Source organism: Grosmannia clavigera, assembly GCF_000143105.1.
Source record: "Grosmannia clavigera kw1407 unplaced genomic scaffold GCSC_140, whole genome shotgun sequence".
In the NCBI taxonomy this organism is placed as follows: domain Eukaryota; kingdom Fungi; phylum Ascomycota; class Sordariomycetes; order Ophiostomatales; family Ophiostomataceae; genus Leptographium; species Leptographium clavigerum.
The window spans coordinates 368,301-384,777 of record NW_014040801.1 but is presented as its reverse complement, the minus strand read 5'-3'; the positions used below and the strand labels follow the sequence as shown (position 1 = coordinate 384,777).

General features: G+C 55.5%; 7 protein-coding genes across 7 annotated transcripts; 4 read left to right on the top strand and 3 right to left on the bottom strand.

Moving 5' to 3' along the window:
• Positions 1–1,355: 1,355 nt before the first annotated feature.
• On the top strand, positions 1,356–2,219 carry CMQ_1029 (peptidyl-prolyl cis-trans isomerase; the record flags this gene model as incomplete). Its single annotated transcript, XM_014318108.1, has 4 exons — positions 1,356–1,366; positions 1,496–1,563; positions 1,675–1,951; positions 2,030–2,219. The coding sequence occupies 4 exons, from the start codon at positions 1,356–1,358 to the stop codon at positions 2,217–2,219; spliced, it is 546 nt and encodes a 181-aa protein (XP_014173583.1).
• A 442-nt stretch (positions 2,220–2,661) lies between these two features.
• CMQ_968 (DNA-directed RNA polymerase 3 subunit) lies at positions 2,662–4,072 on the bottom strand (the record flags this gene model as incomplete). The annotated part of the gene is made up of 2 exons (XM_014318047.1): positions 2,662–3,757; positions 3,807–4,072. 2 exons carry the CDS (start codon positions 4,070–4,072, stop codon positions 2,662–2,664), a joined length of 1,362 nt encoding a protein of 453 aa, XP_014173522.1.
• A 1,094-nt stretch (positions 4,073–5,166) lies between these two features.
• Positions 5,167–6,817, top strand: CMQ_1509 (amidohydrolase 2; the record flags this gene model as incomplete). Its single annotated transcript, XM_014318588.1, has 10 exons — positions 5,167–5,297; positions 5,353–5,365; positions 5,422–5,448; positions 5,516–5,581; positions 5,639–5,717; positions 5,786–5,869; positions 5,926–6,044; positions 6,115–6,178; positions 6,238–6,382; positions 6,457–6,817. The coding sequence occupies 10 exons, from the start codon at positions 5,167–5,169 to the stop codon at positions 6,815–6,817; spliced, it is 1,089 nt and encodes a 362-aa protein (XP_014174063.1).
• A 1,606-nt stretch (positions 6,818–8,423) lies between these two features.
• CMQ_1375 (candidapepsin-4 precursor) lies at positions 8,424–9,918 on the top strand (the record flags this gene model as incomplete). The annotated part of the gene is made up of 2 exons (XM_014318454.1): positions 8,424–8,664; positions 8,717–9,918. The coding sequence occupies 2 exons, from the start codon at positions 8,424–8,426 to the stop codon at positions 9,916–9,918; spliced, it is 1,443 nt and encodes a 480-aa protein (XP_014173929.1).
• A 135-nt stretch (positions 9,919–10,053) lies between these two features.
• CMQ_1642 (flavin-binding monooxygenase) lies at positions 10,054–11,574 on the bottom strand (the record flags this gene model as incomplete). The annotated part of the gene is made up of 1 exon (XM_014318721.1): positions 10,054–11,574. One exon carries the CDS (start codon positions 11,572–11,574, stop codon positions 10,054–10,056), a length of 1,521 nt encoding a protein of 506 aa, XP_014174196.1.
• A 1,437-nt stretch (positions 11,575–13,011) lies between these two features.
• Positions 13,012–13,698, top strand: CMQ_1628 (methyltransferase type 12; the record flags this gene model as incomplete). The annotated part of the gene is made up of 1 exon (XM_014318707.1): positions 13,012–13,698. One exon carries the CDS (start codon positions 13,012–13,014, stop codon positions 13,696–13,698), a length of 687 nt encoding a protein of 228 aa, XP_014174182.1.
• Positions 13,699–14,175: 477 nt separating this feature from the next.
• Positions 14,176–15,594, bottom strand: CMQ_735 (uncharacterized protein; the record flags this gene model as incomplete). The annotated part of the gene is made up of 4 exons (XM_014317814.1): positions 14,176–14,902; positions 14,958–15,099; positions 15,164–15,393; positions 15,467–15,594. 4 exons carry the CDS (start codon positions 15,592–15,594, stop codon positions 14,176–14,178), a joined length of 1,227 nt encoding a protein of 408 aa, XP_014173289.1.
• Between the last annotated feature and the right edge of the window lie 883 nt (positions 15,595–16,477).

Here is a 16,477-nt window from a genome sequence, read left to right as displayed (position 1 = left end):
AATACCACAAATTCTTCTCGGAGCTCATCGAGCTTCTCGAAACCGTGCCACCCAACAGCTTGTCGAAACCGTTCGTCTACCGCCCTCCCCGTTGCATACTGCGCGTCTTTGCGTGCCTTGATCTTTTGGAGTCCAGCAGCCGTCCAGCTCTCACAGGTGCGTACATCTAGATAGTCCGTGCCGCAACCTTCCTGTCTCGGCGTGGACTGGGAGTGTCTCCTCTCTCCTCGTCATCATCGAACAGTCCTCTTGAGCTGGTTTTGTCTGGAGCAGCCTCCGCTGTCTTCTGGGTCGGATTGGTGTCGAAAAAACAGCCTGGCAATTCTGCATTGGCCCTCGAACTGTCCTGGAAACGAGGGCTTAAGGGCCGGCAGAGCTGGGGGTGTCATTCGACCCTCACAAACGACACTGGCGTCTACCCCTGTTCTTTCAATGCTCTCTCAAGCTGTGGCTCTCCGAGACCCCGCACAAGCCAACGGCAGTTTTTTTTCTTACCAATCCTGCTTGGCCCGCATTGCGCCTTTTTCCCTCGGGCGATGGGCGAAAGGGAATCGAGGCAGATGCACCGGGAAAAGACGACGCGCCATGGGAAAGAGCAGAGAAAAGGACTGCCAGCTAGCGTGATGATCATGATGCCAGATCTCTGCTGTCCAGAACGGGGCTGGCTGACAGGTCGGCCGGCTGGCCGGACTCTAGGCCAACATTGGGTGCAGAGCACGCCACGACTCCATTTCCGTGGCCGGTCCACCACCTCCCCACCGCCCTTGGTCTCCTGAAAAAGCAGGTTTCTCCGCAGGTGCAGTTCGGCCTGAGGCTAGACGATGCTGGATGTCTCAATTCCTGTCCTTCCTTTGTAGCATGTTCAACCGAACCTACTACTTCGTGGGAGCGGACGGCAAATCAGGCCAAGTAGACAAAGGGATGGACTAGCTGGAGTTTTTTTTGGAGGGGATTCTCCTGCTCGACTGGCCGGGAGGGGCGCTTGCGTCAAACGAACTGTGCCGCAACGACGGGGCGCCGAGCCACGCCTTGTTCGATGATGACGGGATGGACCTGAGGAACGAGCTATGGTTGGCTGCGATAGTGGGGGTTGGCTGGCTAACGCAATGCGTGGAGGGTAGCACACCCTCAACAACAGCAGGCACCAAGCAGGGAAAAACCAAAAACCAACCATGAAGGGCCCACTGGCAACCAGCATTCTCCGACCCCTCCTACCCCGCCAGAACTATATTTGTTCCGGCCCAGCTGCCCCTCGAGCGAGATTCGTCTCCTCGTTCCTCTCTTCCTCCACCAGCTTGAAAGCTTCATCCTCACCCTTCAACCGCCCATTCGCATACCGCAGCTTTTCATCCAAGATGTCCAACGTGTGAGTCCAGCCCCGACAGAGATTCAGTCCGCCCCTCTTTCTTCTCATCATACCTCTGTTTTTGGTGCCCTTCTGTCTTTTCCTTTTTGCTCTTTTTGGAGCTCCCTCGCTAAAACTGGTTGTCTTTAGTTTCTTCGACATTGAGTGGGAGGGCCCGGTCCTCGATGCCAACAACCGGCCCACGTCGACTGTCAAGCGTACGTTTATCCCATGAGAACCACCAGTCTCACAAGCCTCCCCTGCTATTCTTTTCAATTCAGCTTGTTTTCGGCCCTCGCTTCGTCTCAAAGCTAACACACGTCCAACAGCCCAGAGCGGCCGCATCGAGTTCAAGCTCTACGACGACGTCGTCCCCAAGACTGCCGAGAACTTCCGTGAGCTCACCAAGCGCGAGAAGGGCCAGGGCTACCTTGGCTCGTCCTTCCACCGCATCATCCCCGAGTTCATGCTCCAGGGTGGTGACTTCACTCGTGGCAACGGCACCGGTGGCCGCTCCATCTACGGCGAGAAGTTCCCCGACGAGAACTTCAAGCTCAAGCACGACCGCCCCTTCCTGCTGTCCATGGCTAACGCTGGCCCGAACACGTACGTTTTTGAGCCCCAATTTCACCGCCACTGGGCGCTAGCTCCTTTCTAACGCACGTTTTTTTCTCTCTTCTGCAGCAACGGTTCCCAGTTCTTCGTCACCACTGTCGTTACCTCGTGGCTCGACAACAAGCACGTCGTCTTCGGCGAGGCTGTTGGCGGTGACTCTGTCCACGTCATCAAGTCTCTGGAGGCTACTGGCTCTTCGCCCAACGGTACCATCAAGTACGGCAAGAAGCCTACCATTGTCAAGTCTGGCGTGGTTTAAGTCCGTTGCCACCTTGGAATTTAAAATGGGAAGATCATAAAAGAGGCCTGCGCTAGCAGGTGGATTGTGCTGTTTTTTCTGGACAAGTAGAAACACTTGCTCCTCAAACAATTTTCCCTGTAAAAGGTATAAAGACAATTGACAGATGGCTTGTGGTGATAATATCGCCTAAGCTAGCCTATCGGCATCAACACGCCTCCCTTGTCAGTGACCTTGCTTGCATGTTTTGCGTAGTGAGCTGTCTCATTCTCGAATACGCTTTCTAGTGTTATGTATTTCCATTTGGCTCAGCATTGAGCAGCGCAGACGCAAGAAACAGCAATCCTTTCCCCCCATGAACCACAATACGTATTCTTACCAGCACCCAAACGACGCAACGCCCGAATTTTAGTATACAGTTGGCAGACCTTGCGTCCAAAGCAGAGCATCTGACTCAGGCAGCTCACACATATATCTCGTCTGCGCCCACAGCATCTCTTGTCATAGGCGGCGCGGTGGTCTGGAGATCCTCGAGGCCCAGCCAGCGGTTGAAATACTCGCAATTGGCCGGGCTGACTGGCCCGCCGTCCTCGCAAAGGTCGAACACGGGGCACAGCCCACAGGGCGACTCGGTGAAGCCATTTCTAATGGTCGGCGCGCCCAGGGTCGGCTGCGGCTGGCCGGGCGCCAACGGCACGGGTACGCCGTTCTCTTCGGCCTGCAGCGACGATCCGGGGGCCAGCCGCGACCTGTTGAGCGCCCGGTAGCCGGTGTCATGCGAATGGGGCAGACGCACTGACTCCAGCAGCCCGTCGTACACGAGCACGTCAACGATCTGCTGGACGTCCGACTCGCCCAGCGTCGTGTTGGACGTGATGCCGGACTGGTCGATCAGCTCCGCGATATGCCGCACCGTCGGATACTCGGTGTATCCCATCGGCATGGGCAGTAACACCTCCTGGTGCCGTCGACTGCGCCGCTGCTGGATGTGGCCTTGGCCATTGGCATGCGCCACCGGACGGCCGTCATCGCCGGTCGACAGCGCCTCGGCGCCACGCTTCGTCCCGCGAGGAGCGGCAGTCTTGGCCGTCGCCGCCGGCGATGATGATGATGATGCTCCTGCTCCTGCCGCTGCTAGGTCACCTCCCCGGATGGCCCCCTTTTTTGGCTGTCGCGCTGTCGCCCCGGCAGCACCGCCTCGGCTGATGGCGCCGCCGTGTCGACTTAGGTACGAGCTCCGGTCCCGGATGAGGTCAAAGACGACGCGCTGCAACTGGTCGATAAAGGCCTCGTCAAACGTGTCGTCAGTATACCACGGCCCGCCCGTGGCCCGCTCCGACGGCCGCAGCGTCGCCTTGATGTACATCTTCTTGCCAATGTTCTCGACGCTCTTCATGTCGCGGATGTAGCCCTTCACCTCGAGGTGCTTGATACACTGTTTCAGCACCGAGTCGTGCATGTTGAGCCGGTGCTTGAGACTGCGCGCCCAGATGCCGTCGGCACCAGCATCGTCGATGAGCTCGTACACCATGATCTGGTCCTGGTTGAGCTGCTTGTACCTGTGCCCGTTAGCCTCCCGTGCTGTCAGCTAATGGCGATGCTACTCACTTGGCTGCGTCCACTGCTGGCCGGTACCGCCAGCACAGCCCCGCCCGGCTGTCGTTCATGGCCTTAAACAAAAAGTCCTGGCACAGCGCCTGGACGGCCTTCATAAGGACCACCAGATTCTGTTCCGGGATCACATCGAGATCCAGCAGCTCCTTCTGGTTCCATAGCCGGCTCTCGCTGCCATTGTCGACAACCGCCTGGTAGAGTGCATCTCGGAGGAGCTCGAACTTTGTGGGGTCCTCGCTTGCACCCCTGAAAGATGCCATCGTGACAGCTTGTGCGGCACGCGCACGTGTCAGTGTGGTTCTTCTTTTCGAGGCGGCTTCGAAGCCTGGCTCTTGTTAGCCAGTAAGATGCAGGTCGTGTTGTCTCGTTAGTAGTTCAAAGAATTGATATTAGGCGAGGTAGAGAATAGGGGCTATGGTTGAGAAGCAGTGATGACTCGTACAGACAGCTAGAAGAAAGAGTTGCAAATATTTCGAATGACACTGTCAAAATGCCCGTGAGCTTTTTTCTGCCGCCTAGGCTTCTCCTGCTAGCTACCCCGCCAAGATACAACACTGTGCGTAATTGGCTCAAGAGTGGCTTACCGCCTTCCGGTTTAGTCGAGAGTACTCCGTAAAAAAAAAAAGAGTTGCTAATTGGACTACGGAGTACTCCGTAGGTGCGGCAGAAAGAAGTCGCCACAAGCCTCTGCAAGTCAACGCAGCCAAAGCAACGACAACTAGCCTACTCCTATATGTCTTCGGCCAATTCCCTCTGCCATAAAAATGGCCAAGTAAGTCAGGAACCAACAGAAATACTGTATAGACGCGGTCGCGCAAGCGGCCTGTCAGCGGTAGAGGGCGCGTAAGAACTTACGGAGTACTCCGTACACCAGAAAACAATGAACGATCTGGGCGGAGATTGGAGTAGTTTTGTTGGTTTATTATAATGGGGTGAAGGCGGTAAAGGCGAAGATCTAATTTAGTTCGTGGTTGTGCACTTTGTGTTAAGAAAATGAGCATCTTAAACAGCACAGTATTTAAAGTGATATAACACTGCTGCTTTCACATAGTATACATAATTAGATAGGGTATTACCTTGAATTTATTCAATTTTATTCTGTATGCGATGAATATTCGCGATATGCTGCTTACGCTGAATATTCTACATAGAAACCCCGTACTCTGCGCCGGTTGCGCTGAATACGCTGTTTGCGTTAGTGCTTAGTTAATGTAAGATACATCACAGTGCACCCCTCTTTTGACATGTCTATTTTCGGTATGCTGGATTTGCGAACTTTTTCGACCCCCTGCGACCTGTTCATCGTCACCAACTCGAGCAGAAAAAGCGATCCTGCCATCTCTAATCGTACACGATGAAGCTTAAAACTGTTCAGCGTCTGGAGCTTCCCCCCGCCGCAGACATGCATGTCCACATGCGGCAGGGAGAGCTCATGAACCTGGTGGTGCCTACTGTTGTCCAGGGAGGAGTGGATACGGTGTTTGTGTAAGTTTGGGGGTAGTCAAATGTTAGAGAGCCCATATGCTGATCGGTTTGACAGGATGCCGAACCTCGTATGTGATGTTTGAATTTCGGTGGTAGGGACATAGACTAACAGGACCGTGCCAAGGTTCCTCCTCTTACGACCATCGACAGGGTATGGATATCAAACGTCAAAAGAGGTCCATTAGTGCATTTGTTGGCTATGAAACTGACTATTTCAGGTTCTTGAATACGAAAAAGAGCTGAAGGCTATTGCTCCTGATGTCACGTTTCTCATGTCACTCTTTGTGAGTTTGAGCTCCGACTGCTGGAGTGTTGGCCTCTCACACTAACGTTCTTCGTAGCTTCATGAGTCCATAACGCCCGAAGTCGTGAAGAAGGCGGCCGCGGCTGGGATCACTGGCATTAAGCTTTACCCCCAAGGTATGGCCTGCGTAGCTCTATTCTGTCCTTTCTAAAGCACGACGCAAGCTGCTAACCAGTCTATCTAGGAGGAACAACCAATTCAGACTCCGGCGTCTCTGATTTGAAGGCATTTTACAACACATTCGCGGCCATGGAAGAGCATGGATTAAGTATGATCTCATGCGTCTTTCCTACTGGAGCTCATATGCTTATACTGCCGTCTCAGTTCTCAACATTCACGGAGAGGTTGTAGAGTCTCTGGCTCCGCCGAACACCACTCTGGAAGAAGCATTCTTGCCCACTCTGAAGTCAGTCCACGAGCGCTTTCCCAAGCTCCGCATCGTGGTATGCATCTATTTCATCTCTCAGCATGAATGTCCGTCCATTATATAATATTATCTAATGACATACGAAGCTCGAGCACTGCACTACTGCAGCGGCCGTCGAGGCCGTCAAGGCTTGCGGACCAACCGTCGGTGGTAAGCCATAAGTTTTAGTCCTGTCGCAATGGATTCGGTATACTGACAGCATAATTTAGCTACCATAACGGCGCATCACTTGTATCTGACCCATCACGATGCTTGCTGCAATCCCTTTGCCTTCTGCAAGCCTATCCCCAAGAAGCCTACGGACCGGGATGTTCTAATCAAAACAATTGCAGAGGGAAACCCCAAGTTCTTCTTGTACGTTTTCCTTGTTCTTTCAGCGTGATCCGAACGTCTCCGAAGTGCGATTGTTAACCTACCTCTCATCACAGCGGTAGCGACAGCGCTCCCCATCTCATCCAAACCAAGACAGATGCAGCACCGGGGAAGTTCCCAGCCGGCGTTTTCACACAGCCGTATGCCACACAACTTGTCTTGTTGGGCTTGGAAGAGGGCATTGAGCGTGGTGTCATTACGGAGGCCGAAGTGACCCAGGAGAAGCTTGCGGCATTCCTCAGCACCAATGGTCGCCGCTTCTACCAGTTTCCCGAGAAGCCTGCTGGCAGCACCAAGAAGATTGTGCTCGAGCGCAAGGGCGAGAAAATTCCCAAGAGCATCCGGAGCGAGAACGGATCGGTGGAGGTGGGGATCTCACGCGAGGGCACTGAAGTGTTCAGCTTGCGGTGGGAATGATTGGGGCCGTATGGAAAATAAAAATAAAGAGGCATTACATAAGACATGTGGCTACTGGTTGTGGGCATGTCTTTCTCTGAAGGCCAAGCCAGCACCATCTTCAGTCCTTTGCTAACCGGACCAGTTTCCAATAAAAATAGTTATAACGTACACAAGATCGATATTACGTCTTTACCGATTTTGTATACGGCCGGCTTGTCATGGGCACACATAACCTTGAATTCCAGACAAAACGTTATCTAAAGCTGCAAGTTGCATGCCTATCCTAGGCACTGGCACCAAGCAGATCGCCTACCTGTTGGTGCTCGTCTACAACAACGCTGCCTTTTTCGATCAGGCATTCCTCCCCTCTTTCACAGTCTCTTTGCGAGTCGGGCTTTCTTTTGTTGTTGTTTATGGCCTGGTAATAACTACCATCCATATCTGCTCGCAAGACCTTGTGAGAGCGTAGTAGACAATCTATACCGTATTACTACCGAGTCACAAGCACACAAGCACACACACATGCAACACAAAGGCAATTAGCCAGCGTCTGCTGGCCTTCCTTGGTGCGCTAGCCATCTTCGCCGCCTCTACTCTTGACGACAGCTTCTGCCGTGAGGCTGGCTACAATGGCATGTATACCTACCGGACCAACGGCGGCACCGATACCGGTCGAGGTGAAATTACATCTTCTTTTGTCACCGGCAAAGCTGTATGCTGGCAAACAAGAGCAAGTGTCCGATGATGGGAGCAAGAAATATCGTGATTAATAAGCAAATATTTAGGAAAGATTGTGTTGTATCGTACTCCGTAATGCCTGTCCACTTCACATGGTTTGGACGTACATAATCAATATATACTTAATTTGTCTGCATGAAGATCCTGCTGACGGTCCTGCAGGATTTTGTGGCGGAAATGAGAATGACTTCTATGCATCTTATGCCTAGATTGGGAAGAATGGCAAAAGCCCGGCGTACAACCATCATGTACTTGTACCCACCCAGATTAATGTTCAAAAGGCCTAAGTAGCTCTGACCTAGGTCTAGTACTGACGTAGGAAATAATAGTCTTGTATTTTCTAGGATCACTATTATCTGCCAGAGTTTGGCAGGTAATCTAAATAGGCATCAGGTGCCCCGCATGCACGTGATCCGACAAGTACTAAGCGATGCACCTTTCCACTTTCAGTCTCGCGAAAGGCTAAAGCCCAACAGCTGGGGCAACATAAACGCCCCAGTCCTCACTGGCTTGTTGGCTAGGCGGGCCTTCTCTCCTGTCTGCGGCTGAGCCGCTCCTTCCTCTTTCTGCAAGGAACCCAAGTGTGGCAATGAGGCCGTTGTTGCCACAAGCTTCACCCCTGGAAGTTTGGCCAAGGGCTCTTCTTGGGTTAGGATGGCCTTGGCGGAGGATCGCGGCGCTGAAGTATTAAATTCAGTCTAAGCTTTGTAGGGACAAAGTCGTGAAGCATTACGACAATGCTCAAATCCTTCGAAGCACTTGGTGATGCATCCCTCCAGATTTAAGGTATGCCCTGCCCCATCCTTCTTTTTTTCTCCTGTTTCTGCTCTATTTGCAATACTACTCCCGTCTTGCTCACGTCTTCTCCTCTTCCAGCTCCGACACGATGATATGCAGCCGCCTCTTACATCTGGCGCTGTCGGCCGTCGGTGGTCTCGCATCCGCCATGCCCAAGCAGCCGATGGTGGTGGCCCGCGTTTCAGACGGAACTTCAGACATGGGCAATAACACCTTTCTCAGCATCCCCATGGAGCGGGTTCAGCTGTCATCGGGCCAGAGCCTCCGCCGGCGTGATGATGTCAATACCGTCGTCTACCCCGTGAGCGACGCAGGCTATGCGATCGAGAGTGAGTCCGGCACCCAACTTCACCAACCTGGGCCGAACTGACGGCTGGACAGTCGACGTGGGAACACCGACACAGAGAGTGCCGGTGCTGATCGACACTGGCTCCGATGAGCTATGGGTGAACCCCGACTGCTCTGGCCTGTCGGATTCGGTCGCGAAGCAAGCCTGCCTGGTTTTGGGTCAGTACTTCCCATCGGATTCGACCACGGCCGATGATCCGAAGGATTCCTCGCTCCTGGAATACGGGAAGGGCAGTGCCAATGTGACCTACATCGTCGACAGCGTCAGCATCCCGGGCGCCATGAGGAATCTGTCCATGACAGATGTCACGCTCGGCGTGGCCACGGCCAGCAAAAACCTCGCAATCGGTATCTTGGGTGTCGGTTTTACCTCCAACGTGGAGTACCTTACCGTGCTGGACAAGTTGGACGCACAGAACGAGATGCAGAGCCGGGCGTTCAGCCTGGTGCTCGGTGCGAGCAATGCGACAGACGAGGCACCCGCCTCTGACGGAACCATCATCTTCAACGGTGTGGACACGAGAAAATTCACCGGCCCGCTGCAGCAGCTTGACAATCTGAGCCCACAGGACGGAGACGACGATCGGTGGCGCTACTTTGTCGAGCTGACGAACAGCACCTACGCCAAGAAGGACAAGACGAACACGACGACGACCCTCTACTCCAGCAGCCTGCGGGTGCTCCTGGACAGCGGCTCTAGCTACTCGTATCTGCCGCCATCGTTTATCGGCGCGCTCGCCAACACGCTCAACCTCACGGTCAGTACGACCTCTAGCAGCACCACCATCAACGGCACCATCGCCATCGACTGCAAAGCCACTGTCCCAACAGGCATGGTCGACTTTGCCTTTGGCTCTGCGCTGACCATCAGCGTGCCGCTCGCTGACCTGATATGGGTGAACGGCGACGTCTGTATGATCGGAATAGAACCGATTGGCGACGACAAGATCGCCGTCTTGGGCGACGATTTCCTACGCTCAGCCTACGTGCTCTTCGACCAGGACAACCAGAAGATCTATATGGCCGAGGCTGCCAATTGTGGTACCCACGCGCAGCTCCTGGTTGGCACCATATCGGGCAACATTACCTCGTACAACTACACTGGCGAGTGCAACCAGTCAACCGCCGACTTGCAGGTGTCCGCTTCTGCTTCGGCTGCGGCCGTCTTCCCTATATCTCTGACGACGGTCTTGTTCGCCTTTGCCTGCATACAGATAATGATGGCTATGATGTGAGTGGAGCCGCAGCGTTGCATGGCGTTCATTTATCGTTTTATTTTGAATTATACATACACCACATAAGACTAATTCGTTATGTGGGGCAAGACCAAGCTTGAAAGTACGAGCAACAGAACCATGACAGAACCTGGATCAGACCTTCTTCTTGTCGTCAGGAACGGTGTAGACGATGCCATCCTTGGAGTTGCCAGTGAGATTATGCCAGGCGTCTTTGAACCAGTCCCGGCCGTTGACCCAAGGGCATTTGCCGGACGACATCGGCAGCCGGTCACGGGCATTGACGAGGTACCCGGAGCTATTGGGCAGGACAGGGATGTGCGGCAAGGCCTCGCGAACGGCAGGGTCGATGGTGGGAACGGCAGAAGTGGCACCGATGCTGCGCATGCGTTTAATGACGGAGAGGGCGGTGCGGAAGCGGACGTCGGCGCCGGGAATCCAGGTGCCGGTGACGTAGCCTATGATGAGGGCGGCGTTGGGGATGCCCTCGACCATGCAGCTACGCCAAATGAAACGCTCGTTGATGTTGACGGAGCGGCCATCGACGACAGGCACATCACCGCCGAGAATCTGGACGTGGAGGCCGGTGGCCGTGATGATGACATCAGCCTTGATGTCAGGCTGGTCCTTCTCGCGGAGGTGGATGCCGTCGGCGGTGACAGAGTCAATCACACCAGTGACAATGTCGCAGTTGGGCTGGTTCAGGGCGCGGAAGAAGTCGCCGCCGGGAGCCATGCAGAGACGCTGCTCAAAGGGGGTATAGCGGGGATTGAAGTGCACATCGACAGGACAGTCGTCAGGCAGCTGGTGACGGGTCATGGCACGCAGTATGCGACGGCCGAGACCGGGGAAATGAAGGAGAAAGAGGACAAAGACGTGTTCGGTCAACATGTGGCGGTACCAGTCGAGGACTTCGGCGAGACGACGGGGCAGCCAGCGGTGCAGCAGTCGGGCCATGGGGTTGCGGCGTGGAAGCGTCATGACGTAGGAGGGACTGCGTTGCAGCATGGTCACATGGCTGGCGGAAGCAGCCAGATGTGGCAGCATGGTGACGGCGGTGGCGCCGGAGCCGATGAGGACGACACGTTTTCCGGCGACGGCCTTGTCATCAGCTTCCGTCCAGAACTGCGGATGCGACACGGTGCCACCGAAGCTGTCGAGGCCGGGGATGTCGACCTTTTGGGCCTTTTCGTAACTGTAATAGCCGCTGCAGTGGATGATCCAGCGGGTGCGGTATTGGAGGGGGATGATTTTAGCATCGGTGTCGTTTCCGTTGCCGTCGTTGGTCTGATTGACATCGAGCATCCAGAGCTGTTCGGCCGTCGACCAGCGCATGCCGTCAACCCGCTGGTTGAAACGAATGTGCTTGTCGATGCCCTGGGTCCGGACGGCATCTTCGGCGTAGGCCTGAATGCTACTGGCATCGGCAAAGTCGGTGTCGTGCGGCCACGAGTGCCAGGTGAAGCAGAAGACGGACGAGGCCGAGTCAGAACGGGCACCTGGGTATTTCCAGAAGGCCCAGGTGCCACCTAGCTCTTTGCGGCCCTCAAGGATGGTATAGCGAATGCCCGGCACCTGTGTTTGGAGCAGATAGGCGGCGTTGATGCCCGAGAGGCCTGCACCGACGATGATGACGTCAAAGTCTTTGTCGGCCATTGTCGAGGAGTCTAAGTGAAGCAACGGGAGAAGAGGACAATCGTGGATGGTTTGAGCACATCAATGCCGAGGAACTGAGAGAGAAAGAGGGAGACAGAGGTATAAGTCTGGAAGTAACGGTGAACCAGACAGCATGACGACAGCTGAAAGCGCAAACTATGCTATAATCAGCAGCAAGAAGATATGGGGTGAAAGAGAAAAGAGGAGTACAGAGCCTCGGGTTCGTTCCGAAGAGATCGGCAAGTCACGAGTGTCTTAGCTGGTAAGACCAAAAGCCAACGGCGAGGCGTATCCCGTAGCCAGCGGGGACTTTCTGATGGCGCCGAGGCACATCCAGACGCTAATTCCAAGCTGTATTGTGGCCCTCGTGGGATGATAGATAACATAGCCTGCAGTCTGGACTGTTCTGCATGGAAGCGTTGTTGCCGGGAGGAAGAGAAGAGCATCCAGTTCGTGCCATCCAACGCATCTCCCTCAATTCGGAAGTGTCGGCGAGGGTGGAACAGCTGGAACCAGGTTTACCGGGGCGGCTGAGCACATGGGCATCGAGAGTATTAGCCTTAGCCACGTGTGAAACTGGTGGCGGCGGGGCGACAGTAGTCAGACAGAGCCGGAGGTCGGAAAGAAGCCGGAGAAAAGAACTAAAGGGGGGGGGGCACAGGGGGGATTGAGAAGCCCGGATGATCGAAAAAAGGCTGCGAGGAAGTCGGTGATTCGAACGCTTCCAGACATGACCGTTGGGAAGAAAAGAAAAGGGGGAGTGGATGCGAACTGGCTTGGCCAGAAGGAAAAAGAAAGTGTAAAATGGCGCAACTCGGCCTTGGACGTGATGGGAAGGAAACGTGGAAGCTGAGACAGTCTCGGACACGAGAGCCCGGTTGCGCCTTCGTCCTGACAGAGAAGGCATCGCGAAATGCCGATCGAGAACCTCCTTGCACTTTAAGCTCGCTGGCCCTAGTCCCGGCGGGAGATGGACCAGTGGACGCGGTGCCGGAATACAGGGCTTATACGACGCAAGCGTCGTTTAAAGTGGGCGTGTCTTGGGACAGGCGCGTGGCTACCTAGAGGCGCTGGAGCCCAGGGGGTCCAGGCGGTTCAGGCGGGGCGTCGATCGTGCATGGGCGCCATTCCGCTCGCGGCCTGGATCGATGCAAGGGTTCGACCTCTCGAGCCGACAGGTGTACGAGAGGCCAGGAGGCTTAGGACGGCTAGGCGGGACAGCACCTCTGTCCGGCACGGCGTGTGCTCTCATTCCGTGGTCAGACCACTGGATATAAAGCAAGTCGCTGTCCCTTGCCAAGGTCGCATTGCCTCGTTTCAGCGATTGCCTGGTCTTTTTGTCTCTGCATCTGCATTCCTATCTACGGCGTACAGAGTAACATTCCCATTCGCATCCACATTCACAGACACCTCCATCCACCCACTAGCACCTCCACAATGATGACCGTCCAGCCGCAGATGTCGACCGTCGAGGTCTTTGACAGCGTCGGCCCAGCCTACGAGGATGCCTTCCACGGCCTGTCCACGCAGGCTGCCTCGCTGCGCTGGCTGCTGGCCCAGCTGCCGGCTGCTGGTGGTGCCCGTGTCGTCGACGTTGGCTGCGGCACTGGCCGGCCTGTGGTCAGCACCCTGGCCGACGCCGGCCACGACGTGCTAGGCATCGACATCTCGCCCGCCATGCTCGAGGCTGCCCGTGAGCGCGTGCCTCGCGGCCGGTTCGAGCTGATCGACGCGCGTGACTATGTCCGGCGGGAGGAAACATCCAGGACCGGAACTCTGCACGCTGTCACCATCTACTTTAGCCTCATCGCCGGCGTCAGCCAGCAGGACATCCGCGCTCTGCTCGCCGGCTTCGGTCGCCTGCTCCGGCCAGGCGGCTCGCTCGTCTTTGCTACCGTGCCGCTGCCGGTCGAAAATAAAGCCATCCGCTGGATGGGCCGTCCGGTCACCGTGTCTAGCCTCGCGCCCGAGGACGCCCTGGCATCTGTCCGCGCTGCCGGCCTTCGCGTCGTCCACCACGAACAGACCACCTTCTGGCCACGCAGCGCCGAGGCTGGCATCTGCCGGCCCGAAGACGTCTGGGAAGAGCCGCATCTGTTTGTCTATGCAAAGAAGCCGGAGTAGGCCTGCAGGCGCGGTGGGATGCAAGTGCAAGCGAGTGATGGGCAAGAGACGGACATGGAAGCGACAAAGACACGGCGTGAGTAATAAAAGACAGCGTGGGCGGCTCATGTGCTTTTATGGAACGCCAAGTTTGGTTCCTTTTTAGTGTTTTTTTTGTATGACGGTTGAATCTGCACTGCCTAGACTCATCACACTGATTAGTCATATTTCAAGACGTTTCCTCCGTACTTCGTAACGGTATTGCTGCTGCCAGCACGGATTGCATGTCGTCTTCACCGCTGCTGCAAATACAATGTAAACTATACATGACTGACGCCCCGGTCTGCATGCCCATCTAAACGCCACAAAATGCTGGAACGCTTATCCCCGTCGACCTGGTCATCCTTTCTCTCGGCTTGGCCAACGTGGCTGTCTCTCTGTCTGTTTTGAGTGCTTTTTACTCCTTCTCCTCTCTTGCTGCTTTACGATACCGTCCGGCTACAGCGGCACCTGGTTGCGCGGCCGGATGCTCCGCAGCTTCATGTGCATCGTCTGGGCATCGTATTTTCTCGTCTTGGGATCCCAGAACGCGCTGACCTCAATCATGATCCGCGAGTTGGACGAGTGCAGCTCTACGAGACCTGACACCCCGACACAGCCGCCCGGTGGCTGTGGCCGCAGTGGCAGCCACGTCTGTGAGAGCTTCTTCTTGAACTCGGCCCACGCATCCTCGATGCTCGGCCGCAGCGAGTTGAACGGGATCAGGTCCTTGGCGTTCATCGGCTTGCTCGAGTCCTCGTTCGTCGACGTCGACGTCGTCGCCGCCGTCGGCTGCTGTCCACCGTCCGCCACATTGGCTCCTGGAAGGCCTACCGCATTCGTCGTGCCTGTTGCTGCTGCTGCGGCCGCTTCAACTGCCGAGGTCGGGGTCGAGGCCACTCGCCGGCCGTTGTCCACAGACGCGCCGCCCTGCTTGGCCCGTCGCTCCGCTTCCTCTAGTTTCTTCTTCAAGACCGCCGCCAACGTGTTCATCGGGGCGGGTTCCTCCACCTCAAAGCCAAAGTACTTGGCCACAGTCTGCATGTTCTGCCGGAAGAGGGTGCTGACAAAGGCCGGTGCCGACTGCGCTACTGGCGCCGGCCACAGGGCCCGGGAGATACGCATCATGGTCGTCGGGTCGACCTCCATCGTCACGAGCTCTAGGCCGTCCTGCGAGAGAAGGAGACTGGTCCTTGTTAGCTGCAACTCGTAGGGTCAGGCTGGACAGGAGGTCGCCATACCCGTCTCGCATAATCTTGGGCGGCGGCCGGTATGGAAAGTCCAGATCTAGCCAGTGTTTCCGTATCTTCATCTGTCGCCCGCATCTCTGGATCAGAACCGGATTTGCCTCGGCGGCGATTCGCACGGTCTCGAGCATGTCATCTGAGCGCCTGGTCAGCTCTGCGTGTCCTTTTTCAACGACAGTCGACAGGGTGGTGTGACGCACTTCGAATCTTTAACAGCAGCTCGCGGTCCCGGGCAATGCGGATATACTCCTGCCATTCTGGGTCGGTGCCTTTGTACGGCCGCGACTCGACCGTCTTGGATGTAAAGGGAAAGGGAAAGAAGATGGGCGAGCCGTCTTCCTCGATGTGCTTTGCTATCGGAGGCACGACGACTCGGGTGAGGTAGACCGACCAGCAGACGTACAGCACGCCTGCGCCGATGGCCGCGTTTCTGCGCACATGAAAAGTCAGAACAATGCCGGCACCAGACAGAAAAATGGCCTGGAGCCGCACAGACGACGCACCTTAACCTACGCCGGGTCTTGATTCTCACGTGCTGCACAAAAGCCTCAGGTGTGGCGGGGGAAGGCGGTGGTTTGCGGAACCCAAAGGATGCCAGCGGCACCCTTGACGCCCATATGGAGCGCAGCATCTCACAGTGGCGTCGACCGAAGCGGGCTGATCGCTAGTCGAGAGAGAGCGGGAGAGTGAAGGAGCGAGGCTTTCGCAAAGTAGACGCCTTGCGCAACCAAGGCGGGGAGGCCGATGGCGAGGAGAGAGAGCGTAGGAACAGATCAAGTCTGCTCGTATCGGATGCGAAGATTTGGGGGTGTGGTGCGGCGCTGCATCGGCAGAGGTGCCCGGAGCTGCGATGGGTCGTACTCGTACTCCGACAGGATGTCGTGCTGAGCAGATCGTGATTTTGCAGAGGTTTATTTAGCAGACACCACTGCGACTTTACTGTTGAATTTTAGCGTGGAAGCCAGGCTATAGCAAGAAGGGACATCCACTTCGGAACAACAATGATCCAGCTATCAGAGTGGACTTTGCCATATTGTGCATCTTCTGTCCTGTGATTGGCCGGGGGGTCTTAGTACAAGCATCGAAAGAGCTGGCGGATCTGATGTACTATCTGTTTCCTCCGAGCACATTCAGCCGATTCCTGACGGCATCGATTTTGAAGGACGGAGAAAGATGCCATGGCGCACGAGCTGGTTATTGCTTTGAAAGTATAGGGAAACCGGCGCAATTACTCCGTATTACATACACTTCTTATTAAGGCTTAGTGTTATAAGCACAAAGACTTCAGTTTATTCGTTTCTTTTTCCGCTCATCTTTGATAAAACACAACTTTGTACGGAGTACTCCGTACAAGTCCCCCTACTCCGTACTACTCCGTACGGAGGCTGATGGTATTATCCACTTTCTCGGCCGGCTCGTGGTCCAGGTGGGTCTCATATGTACAAGGGTAGGAGATTGTACGGATATGAGCTAATGCTGATTTTACCCATACTCGTGCTTTATTCTAGCCCGTG